General features: G+C 34.9%; 1 protein-coding gene across 1 annotated transcript; it reads left to right on the top strand.

The window, feature by feature from the left end:
- Positions 1–6,970: 6,970 nt before the first annotated feature.
- Positions 6,971–8,549, top strand: LOC110788163 (uncharacterized). Its single transcript, XM_056843052.1, has 2 exons — positions 6,971–7,364; positions 8,035–8,549. The coding sequence occupies exons 1-2, from the start codon at positions 7,025–7,027 to the stop codon at positions 8,124–8,126; spliced, it is 432 nt and encodes a 143-aa protein (XP_056699030.1). The 5' UTR covers positions 6,971–7,024; the 3' UTR covers positions 8,127–8,549.
- Positions 8,550–12,239: the final 3,690 nt, after the last annotated feature.

The following is a 12,239-nucleotide window of genomic DNA, read 5'->3' as shown; positions in this document are numbered from 1 at the left end:
ATGGGTACATGCCTAGGAACATGGGAATATGGTTGTTAGTTGAAGAGATTATGGGGAAAACAGTTAGGAGTTCCAACACTATAAAAGAGGATCTTAACATTCATTCCAAGGTGTCTGACTTCTCAGTCATTCCGATCCACAGAGTCTGGTTTACGTGGAAGGTAATTAAAGTAAATATATTTGTTCCACGTTTATGAGTCAGTTCCTCAGTTCCAAGTTCCTTCAGTTCCTACACTAAAGTTCTTGTTCCTTTACAGTTCTTCTACGCTTCTCATATATTGTAACAAGTTTGGGTTAGGAACTTGAGTGAGTTCCTATTGTATTTGGAAAGGCTTTGAGTGAAGTCTTGAGAGAGTATTAAACACAACTGAGCGTGAATGTTATACTCTTTGTATGGGATCCTAAGTTCACGGGGAACTTGGGTTGATAGAGTTTCCAATTAAGTTAGTAACAGGGTCGTTCGCTTGATGAATGAGAGCTCGTCGTTAAAATCCTCCGTGGTCGTGGTTTTGTCTTCTTGATAATTTTCAAGAAGATTTCCACGCTAAATTCTCTCTTGCATTATTTTCTATACTTGATTTTAAGTTTCTTTTATAATTCCGCAAAAAGTTAGAAGCAAGTTCCAAATTACAATTCACCCCCCCTCTTGTACGTGTTCCATTCGAATAACATCAGTAGTAGTAGAAGAAGAAGCAAATATATAATGTGATTGTTTGGAAATAATATTTGAGATTGTAAAGGTTTAAGTGAGACAAATGATGCCGTGTGTGCAAAATGTGAAAGAAGAGATATTTCTTCAATGGGGTGTGTTAGAGGAGATCAACAAACCAATTACTCGGTCAAAAAAAAAAAAAAAAAAAAAAACAAACCAATTACTAATAAGAATACAAGATGCATTCGGTTAAATATATTTTAAAAAAAATTGTTGACAAAAAAATATTAATTGATATTTAAAGAGACCTACCTAAGCTTCTTCGTTTTGAGCTTATACTGTGGTAGAGATTTTTGGTGTTTGGTGTTTGAGCTTCTACCATGGTGGAAGCTTAAAATGAAAAAGTCTTTACCATGGTTTAAGCCTAAAATGAAGAAGTCTCCCTGTTAAAAAACAAATAAAAATTATTAGATATATTAATTAATACTTCCTCCGTTTTAAAAAGATCTTTACACTTACTATTTGTACGGACTCTGGTGCAATGTGTGACCGTTAATATATCTAATTTTGTATGAAAAAAATTATAAAAAGTTAATATTCGCAAAATGAATAACGAGACCAATCTAACAAGATCTTACATTTAACATTTTGATGTATATAATAGTGGGAATTTACGGTCAAAGTTTTCATACTTTAGACACATTTTCCAAAGCGTAAAGAACTTTATGAAACGGAGGTAGTAACAAACAATTAAATTCAATTAATAATTTTGCGTCGCCGAAAAAAGTGATTGCCGGAGCTGCCGGATTTCGGGTCACCGGAATATTGGGTCGCCGGAATTTCGGCCGGAGGTCCGGCCGGAGTGTTGGTTGCCAGAATGATGGTTGCCGGAATGATGTAAGGTTGAAGGTGGGATATATGGTTGGAGGTAGATGGTGAGTGAAAGTAAGGAGAAAGGTAAAAAAAAATGAAGGGGTAAATATAGGGAGGGTAGTTGTGACATTTAATAGGGCGGGTGAGTATTTATGGGGCGGGGTTTAGTAAGCCCCTATTTTTTTTTTGTGCAACGAGTGGTGACGACAAAGGCCCGTTTAGTTCACCTTATTTCCACTGATCTGAACTTATTTTATCTGATCTGATCTGAACTTATTTTTTCTAATTTGATCTGATTTTTTTCTGATCTAATCTGATCTGATTTTTTTCTGATCTGATTTTTTTTCTGATCTGATTTTTTATAATCAAGTTTAAACAAAAATCTACATTTATTAATATTAAACGACTTACGTATAAAATAAATATTATACAAATTTATAATATTATTATATACGGAGTATACTACTCCCTCTGTTTTTATTTGTTCTACCCGTTTCTATTTTAGGCATTTCTTTTTATTCTACCCATTTTGAATCTTTTCTATTTTTGGCCATACTTTTTTCCCTAAAACACCTTTATATCCCATTCTATTTACCAAAATACCTAAAGATTCTATCCAAATTCTAGCCTAAATTTCTCAACCCCTATTATTTAATTCATTTCCCTTCCCCATATACCCACCCTCTCACTTTTTTATCACTCATCCTTATCACTCCTCTATCTTCATTTCTCTCTCCTCCCTCATGTTTTCACTCTTTCTCCTCCCCCTCTTCTAATTTCATTTCTCTCCTCCCTCATGTTTTCACTCTCTCTCCTCTGTCCCTCTTCTGATTTCATTTCTCTCCTTCTCCCTCACATTTTTCACTCTTTCTCCTCCCTCCCTCTTCTAATTTCATTTCTCTCCTCCCTCATATTTTCACTCTCTCTCCTCTGTCCCTCTTCTGATTTCATTTCTCTCCTTCTCCCTCACATTTTTCACTCTCTCTCCTCCCAAAACCTTTTACTCCCTCCGTCCCGGAATACTCGCAACGGTTTGACTTTTTGCACTATTCACATAATTCATTTTGACCCTATTTTATTTATAATACATGAAAATAAGTGTTAGCATATAATATATTGTTGTCTTCATCTTAATATATATTTTCAAAATATTAATATTGTATAAGTTTTTATAATATATAATTGAAGATATTGATAGTCAAAGTTGTGCATTGGCAAGCGTGTCCAGTCAAACCGTTGCGAGTATTCCGGGACGGAGGGAGTATTTATGAAGAACAATGTTCTTCATTTCTCTAGATCTCTGCCGCAACCACCACCACCATCACACCTCCGCCGCCTTCGCTGCCTCCACCATCACCCTCTGAAAATAAACTCTATATCAAGGCTTTAGATGGTGAAATTCGACCATAAAAATTATAGATCTAGAGTTTTCATGGTCGAATTTGACCTCCAAATCTTCAAAATCTTTGAAAATCTTCAAATTATTTATCCTTAGAATTTATTCTAATTAAAATTTAATTTAATTAAAATAAAGCGACCTACGAAAATAATTATTTCATTTTAATTTCATTAAGCGGCTCCCACTCAAACCAATATTTATTCCGGATAATTAAATATTTAAATATTAAATTAAACTCACGGCCCGGCCCAAGTAAATAAAATAATTAATTAATTATCCCGTTAGCCATTTTAATGCAAATATCAAATTTACAGCCCAACGAAATGGAAAATGCCAAAATTGTGCAATGCGTGCTAGGCTTGCGCCCAGCTCAGCATTGCCATGTGCTGTGTGGCCTACGAGGCCCATGAGCTCGTCGCCCATTCCCCGCAAGCCATCACACACACTGTCGCAGCCCATCGCTGCTTCGTGGCATGCTGTGCTAGTTGTTGTGATTCTCGACGCTGCCCGCAAGGCAAGGCATCCTTGCCCCTTGCTTGCTCGCAGCTCGCAAGCCAAGGCTTGCCTGCCTTGCTCGCTCACTCGGCCAGCGCGCGCGGCACGCAACTCGCTTGCTGTTGCCCGCGTTGCTGTGCCTTGGCTCCGGGGAGGCAGCCCGCATGGCTACGACGAGCCACACACACCGCACACCCCTTTTGTTCGTGCCTTTGGTTCGTGCTTACGAACCAACTAATTATAAAAAAAAAAATCAATTTCACGAACATATTTGCATTTAGTTATTTTTCACAAAATTAACAATTTTTATTTTCGAAAAATAACAACTTTACGATTTAATTAATTTTTACAACAATCCGATTTGGCAAAATTTATTAAATCTAGGCTAACTATATTCAAATTTTAACGATCGAACAATGTCAACAAAAAATTTGAACGTTTTGATAATGGAATCTAAAACCTTAAATCGTTCTAAACATTTAAATTTCAGATTTTTACCAATTTGGTTTAAGTGTTGATTAAAATTAACGAATCTAATCAAATTTTAATCCAATAATTTTTAAAGACTGCCACTTTATATGAAATTATATTCCCTTTCCCAATTAACCAAATTTCCAGATCTAAATTATTTTAAAAATCAATGAGCGATCTAAAACTTACGAATTTGGGGAAAGTGAAATTAGGGTTTATACTTAACATTTATGGCCTAAAATTTTACCATAATTTTAAAATATACCCAACAGCATTAGTAAAAATTTCAATCAATTCCGAGTAGTTTAGGTTGACCAATTAATTGAAAAACTTTCCGAATTTGTTAATTTTAATTCGTTAATTAACAAAAACGCCCAAAAACTCATACTTCGAGGCTTGTTTTTGCAATTCTGTTCTCATGCGTTGATCTTAGAAAATCGTTTTCAATCAGGTTTGGGTCAGAAAAATCGAAATTTCGAAACTTTTGAATTCGGAACTTATTATACGATTCATCAAATAATCCATAATAATTCGAAAAATTCAACAAAAATCCAAAAAAAATCGACAGGATACAAAAAAAAAATCATGCTAATAAATTCTTTGAATACATAAGGCTCATGATACCACTGTAAGGGAATACAGTTAAACATATAACATGTGCGGAACATCCCCAAAGTCAGGAAACATGTATAAAGCACAGATTAAGCATACTTACATTTGAAGCGTGTTTTCCCGAGTTTAGTATCAACGAACACGAACAAAGAACTCCAATTGTCGTTCCTCTATTTGGTTCACTGACACGTTCAGATCCGTCTTGATAATCATAGCTTAGACAATATTCAAGAGTGTTTGCTTTTTCGGGAAGAACAGTTTTGAGTAGAGAGCAAAACTGAAAACAACTTAATTTCAGAATTAGGTTTAGGGTTATGGAAAAACTAATTAGTGTGTGGAATATAACCCTAAAGTTATATTAGTGTAACCGGCCAAGACACAAGGCCTTGACCGGCCACACACACACACACCGCAAGCCACACACATGCGCAACGCACTGCAGGCCGAAGCCCATAGCGCACGAGCAACAGCGATGGGCCGCGGGCCTCGCTTGCTTGCTCGCTACTTGCTGCTGTCCCATTGTGCGCGCAAACTTGTGTCGCGGGCCGTCTTGCTTGCGCGCATGCGCGCTTGGCTCGACGGGCCGACAGCTCCGTTGCGGCTCGTATTCTCGACGAACGCCTTACGACTATTATTTATCGTATCGTACACGACGAATCACCGTCGTACGATACGATTATTCTTTTTGCCCAGCTTACGAATATTCGCGATACGATATACGATTCCGATGCAAGGTCGTATCGTATATTATGTTTTTCCGAACTAATTCCCGAAAAGCTATTAAATGAATTTCCGATTCATTTACTCCGGTGATCTGTTACATGTCATTGGTGTGACTTTATAGGTTCAGTCAAGAGTAAGTTGTGAGCCTAATATAGATTAGAACTCACTGATCGGAAGCATTGCTCCAGCTAGCTGTTCCGATCACTTGATCTCACTGAATTAATTGTTCGTAATTAATCTGAATCTTGGTATTAGACTTAATGCACCTTGGGTGAAGGACACATTTCCTTCAATAGGTTCAAAGAGAAATCTAACTAAAACGACTGTAAGATATTTTTGTATGCGTTGGGTGTTAATTCAAGTCCAAAAGACATTGACACTTTCAAAAACAAAAGTCTTCGTTGCCCAAAACGTTCCTTCCCAGTTTTTCCTGTTCTTTTGAATCATGTGGAGGATTGTTGGAAGTATCCATCCATGAGTTTATTTTTCTTCAAAAGAATAAAAGAGTGTCTGTCCCACATTGACAAAAAACAAGAGTTTTACCCACTTTATATATCCACACTCTACTACTATGTTTGTTAGAAGACTTGAGAGGAGGCTCTAGGCCACCGCACACGCGCGTGAGCGAGGGCCGGGCCGGTCTCGGGCGAGTGGCGCGACGCGTTCGCGGGTGTGGGTGGGGCCCTTTTTGCTGCCTCTTAGTCTCGCATAACGGCTAGTTTGTCATATTTTGGTAACCGAATATTTTCTATAATGGTTACAGATTTTATTCCGTAAATTGAGTCATTGTTTGATTCTAATTGATTGCCGAATTTATTTCCTTCCGAAATAATTCCTTCAGCCTTTTCGTTATTTATTGTGGCTTTCTTCTTCACAAAAAACACACAAAAAAATAATTGCTCTCGGAATTTTTCCCTCAAACACAAATTCTCTGGTTCGTTTTTGGGCAACGTTCAATCTCGTTTTCAATCTATCTTTTTGTACTACACCAACGAGATAGATGTCGTGTAACCCTGGAGGTTGATTGTCAAGAGATCGTGTGTATGTAACGGGGCAAATTCAACTTTAATTAGCTCATTGTTCATACACACCACGACTTGGTTGAAATAAGTTTATTCGTTCATTACTAGTCATTGTTCCTACACCTAATACTATATAGGTTAGTAGTTTATAAAACACCAAAATACCAAACCCACATACACCAACTTAGAACTTACTTAGCTGGTATTGTAAGGGTATTATAGAGACAGACTTGGAAGACACAATGAAAGTCTACAATTAAACAATTACTAGCCCTTATATGCTTGGATGCTTGCGTTGATTTATAAAGATTACAAATTTTTAGACAATTTTAAAAGTACTTGTTTTGACTATTTCTTCTCACCGAATGTAACACTAGAAAACTTGTTTTGGCTAGTTCAAAGTATAGTAGAACTAGAATGAATACATCAATCAGGTATAATTAAGTGGAAAAATTCTGAGGTACAAACAAGTTTTTGATTCATAATCCAATCAACAAACATCAAATACGTAATCATTGCATGTTTTATATACAAATGGTGGCCTAGTGGAATTATTTTTGATATGTTAAACTAAATAAGAAAGTAGTATCATACATTTCAAATGATGACTTATTACATGCATCTATAAATACACGAATGGTTCAATATAAATAAAAACATTCTAAACAAAATTTATTCAATTGATTAATACAATTTGGGATAACTATAGTTCTATAAATAGTTTTGTTTCCATCTCTTAATTGAAGCTTTGTTTTTAAAGAGAAATAAAACGACAAAATGAAAATGAAGATTGAAATGAGGGTGATAATATTGGTAGGAATGGTATGGTTGTCAATGACAATAATGCCCTCATCAGCTAAAAATGATTCTTGGGAGGGATTACCAATCTGCTGGCAAAAGATGCATGAATGCGCCTTCAAGATGGGTTTACTAGGGTATTTCGGCGGATGCTGTAAGGTGATCAGACCAGCAGTAGCTAATACAACGTGTTTCTGTAGTATCAGTAACGATCATTTTAAGCAGACTACCAATAAATCGGCCGATGATTACAAATGGTCGGCTAAACACTTTCTTCGTCGATGTAAAATCAACTCTACTTTTGACGATATTTGCGAGGGTATGCTTCCATATTTTACTTTACTTTCCTTTTAACTATATCTATTATCAAAATGTGCTTGTCTCCGTTGATTTTTAAAAATTAAATATTATATATCTATATATATATATATATATATATATGTAAGTTAGAGACCGCCGGACGCCCAGACTAGTTGTCCCAAGTACAGCAAGGGACGGAATAATAACTTGAGAACTTGTTTTTAGCTAAAATGAAAAGGTCGTGTAAATTAGCTACGGAGTATACAACAATTCTTCTTTACCTAAATATTTCAAAACATAAAAGGTTTTCAACGTGAACATCTTAATACCTAGTTAAATAGTGTCTGATTGTTAAGCATCGTACAAACAACACGTACTAACGCTAACAAGTTGTCCGAAAAATGTAATGTTTTTTTCAAGGTTAAAACAATACTACAAACGCGCGGTTAATTATTACAACACGATAGCCAATCAATTTAATTACAAACTATATTGATAAATATATCATCTATTAATTTGTTAACTATATATATATTTTCCTAAAATATTCATCAGAGGAATTCTAGAATTGAAGTATATAATATACGAAGTATATTTTTTCCACATTTAATTTTATTTTTCAAGTACTGACACGTAGAGTATGTCGTTTGAGGATATTATATATTGTTCTTTCGGTCTTTTCCTTGAAGGGGTGAGCAAATCTGATGGTGGAAGCCGGTATAATGGTGCCATCAAGATTGTATTTGTTATTGGATTATTCATGTTTCACTTTTTGTTTTGACGATGATAATGCCTTAATGAGGGATCAATTGGTGTTTTGAAAGTAATCATATAGACTTGTAAACTTTGTGTTTTGAAAGTAATCATATAGACTTGTAAACTTTTTTACCGTTATATATGCAAGGAAGGGTTTGAAAATTGTGAAAGATCAAACATCAAGCGTTCTCCCTATCGAATCGGTGTTAGCACCCGATTCACCCTTAGAGCTAATTCGGATTCAGGGCGAGTTTTTGGTGGATAGGTTCCAGTCACCTCTCAATTGTTGTTGCGGGGGATCGAACTCGAGTTCTTCCTACCAAATTCAGCCTCAATCACCACCAAACCAACAAACAATTAATAGAGATATACTGAGTATGACTGTGAATGATGCCTACTTTTCCTAAAATTCGGTCTTATAAAGCTACTTGCAAGTTGCAACCATATCCGTCAAAAACATACGGAGTACTTGATTCGAATTGAGTTAATTTGATAAAAACGAATTAGCCCAAATACGTGTTTGCTCATTTGTATGGATACGCTCGTAGCTCGCAAATTTTTGGCTATACTCGGGTACAGTCAAAGCTGGCTGTACCCCTATCCAAAACGATGTCGTTTTGTGTTGTTTAAAATGAACATTAATATACTGGTACAAAAATGAACATTTACTATTTCGGAAATGAACATTTATTTATTTATTTGGAATGAACATTTACTATTTTGGAAATGAACATTTATTTATTTGTTTGGAAATAAACTACAAAAATGAACATTTACTATTTCGAAAATGAACATTTATTTATTTATTTGGAATGAACATTTACTATTTTGGAAATGAACATTTATTTATTTATTTGGAAATAAACAATATAGGCGCTTGTAAAAACATAAAAGACCAATGAAGTGAACAATTTCATTATGAACATTAACCATATATTTATTGTGAACAAACAAAGAAAGAACAAATAATTCAACAAAAAAGAACAAACAATATAAAAAAGAACATAAAATTCCAGAAAAAAGAACAACCAATACAACAATTATGAACAATTTTATGATAAATTTTAAAGCCAACATGAAAGAACAAACAATACAACAAGAAAGAACAAATACTGGTACAAAAATGAACATTTACTATTTCGGAAATGAACATTTATTTATTTATTTATTTGGAATGAACATTTCCTATTTTGGAAATGAACATATTTACTATTTCGGAAATGAACATTTACTATTTCGGAAATGAACATATATTTATTTATTTGGAATGAACATTTACTATTTTGGAAATGAACATTTATTTATTTATTTGGAAATAAACAATATAGGCGCTTGTAAAAACATAAAAGACCAATGAAGTGAACAATTTCATTATGAACACTAACCATATATATTGTGAATAAACAAATAAACAAGAAAGAACAAATAATTCAACAAAAAAGAACAAACAATATAAAAAAGAACATAAAATTCCAGAAAAAAGAACAAACAACACAACAATTATGAACAATTTTATGATGAATTTTAAAGCCAACATGAAAGAACAAACAATACAACAAGAAAGAACAAATAATAAAGCAGATAATTATTATGAACAAACAAATAAACAAGAAAGAACAAATAATTCAACAAAAATTAACAAACAATATAAAAAAGAACATATAATTCCAGAAAAAAAAACAAACAATACAACAATAAGTTTGATGAATGAATTTAAAAAACAACAAGAAAGAACAAACAGTACAACAAGAAAGAACAAACAATACAAAAAGAAAGAATAAAAGATTAATGAAAAGTTTAATTATGAACATTAACCATATGATTATTATAAACAAATAAATAAACAAGAAAGAACAAACAATATAAAAAAGAACATAAAATTCCAGAAGAAAGAACACAAAATACAACAATTATGAAAATTTGATGATGAATTTAAAAAACAACATGAAAGAACAAACAGTACAACAAGAAATAACAAACAGTAAAATAAGAATGAACAAACAGTACAATAAAAAAGAACAAACAGCCGACAAGAATGAACAAACAATATGAGCGCGTCGTTTTTGGGGGTACAGCCAGAGCTGGCTGTACCCAGGTACAGCGGTTAGCGATTGGGTTAGCTAACCCCTCTTAAAAAATTCATCCCCCCAAGGCCCAAGGCCCAAGAGAATTTTATTTTATTTTATTTTATTTTATTGTATTTTTGAATAAAGTGTTAATTTTGGCTACTTCCAATTGATTTTTATAACGAGAGATGTGAACCCATGGCCATTTGTGATCAGGTGAAACAGGAATATCCAAATAGGACAATCAAGAAGTATGAATCAAGTTATCTTTTTAGCTTAGCAAACCTAATTCAGTAATAACAAACTATTGTATGAGTCGGACTCTCAACGCAAGTTTTTTGGGTCGATTGTCTATTTAGAAATCGGAGGCAACGATTCTATGCAAAATTAAATGGGAAATAAGGAATAGGAAATGAGCTCGAATATCTTAAGTTTTACCGAGATTGAGGTGGTGGAGTAGCGGTATCACTTTTCAAGTCATATTTCTTTGGTCTAGGAATCAAATCTCATGAGATTCATTTAAGGGATTTCCTTTTTCTTTTTTTTTTGGTAAGCAAGCAATATAATTAATACCAAACAAAGGTCAATACAACCTAACCTACTCAAACTGAGCAGGCAACACTACTAACTGCCACAGCAGCCAACACACACCTAGTAGCAAGCAAACAAGCTACACACAGCTACACACACACACCTACACTTCAGATTACAAACTGAGCAACCAAATACTGTCACTCCTGCTCACTTTCTGACTCATGACTACTGTAATCCTAGCTCTCACAATTTGCTTCAAACTCCCCATTACAGAATACACTATTGGCACAGAATGCTCCCAGAAGCTTTGATTTCTGCTTTTCCAGATCAGGTAAACCAAGGCTGCCACCCCTGCATAGCATACTTGAGTTCTGAATTTAGAAAGTCTCTTCCTTTTAATACCACAGATTACATTCTGCAAGTTTGTACCAGTAATCTGAATGCCAAGCCAATCAGTAAGCCCTTGCAGACATAATAGACTATGGGGACAATTGAAAAACAGATGCTCATGAACTTCATCACCTTGCTTGCAAATTAAACATCCTGCAGAAGTACTAATCCCCAATTTGGCTAGAGTAGATGTAGTCTGCAGTCTACCATGCATAGCCAACCAACAGATAAACCTGTGTTTTGGCACATTCAGCCTATTCCAAACCACCTTATCCCACTGAATATGGGGTTTATCACCAATTAGCTTACCATAAACCTGCTTCACAGAATAATATGTCATGTTTTTAAAATCATTCTGAGAATACACTTGCTTCAACTGATCCCTTGTTGCACAAATTCTTCTCCAATACCAACTTGCAGATGCATTAGGTTGGTACTCCCACCAATCCCCATCTTTGATATACACTGAATTAATCCACTTAATCCATATGTTATCCTGCTTATTGGTAATAGCCCACACATACTTCCCCATGCTAGCTATGTTCCAAGTAAGCACATCTCTAAACCCCAAACCACCCTCCTGTTTAGGAGAGCATACCTTTTCCCAAGCTATGTTACTTGGCCTGCTACTGTATGCTTGTCCACTCCATAAAAATGCCCTACATATTCTTGTGATATCATGGAGTACACTCTTAGGAAGAATGTAAACCTGAGCCCAATACATATGCACGCTCAACAAAACTGAATTAATCAACTGCATTCTTGCAGTGTAGGACAGATTCCTAGTGCTCCACATTTTAATCCTTGCTGTCATTTTATCCACTAAAATATCACATTGGCCTGCAGAGATCTTTTTAGAACAAATAGGTACCCCTAGATACTTGAAAGGTAGAGCACTCCTAACAAATCCAGAAGCTTCCACCACTCTTGTTACATCAGTATCAGCCTTGCCATGGCAATAAACAGCAGATTTACTTTTATTAGCCACCAGACCAGATGACTTTGAAAACAGGGCAAAAGCTTGAAGAAGAGAGTAAATGGAGGGGTAATCTCCTTTACAGCACAAGATGAGGTCATCAGCAAAACAAAGATGAGTGAGCTTAAGATCTTTACACCTGGGATGGTATTGAAATTGAGGCAACTCAGTC

This window comes from Spinacia oleracea, chromosome 4 (genome assembly GCF_020520425.1).
Source record: "Spinacia oleracea cultivar Varoflay chromosome 4, BTI_SOV_V1, whole genome shotgun sequence".
In the NCBI taxonomy this organism is placed as follows: Eukaryota; Viridiplantae; Streptophyta; class Magnoliopsida; order Caryophyllales; family Amaranthaceae; genus Spinacia; species Spinacia oleracea.
Note: the sequence above shows the minus strand (reverse complement) of the source record. Positions and strands in the feature narration are given on the sequence as shown.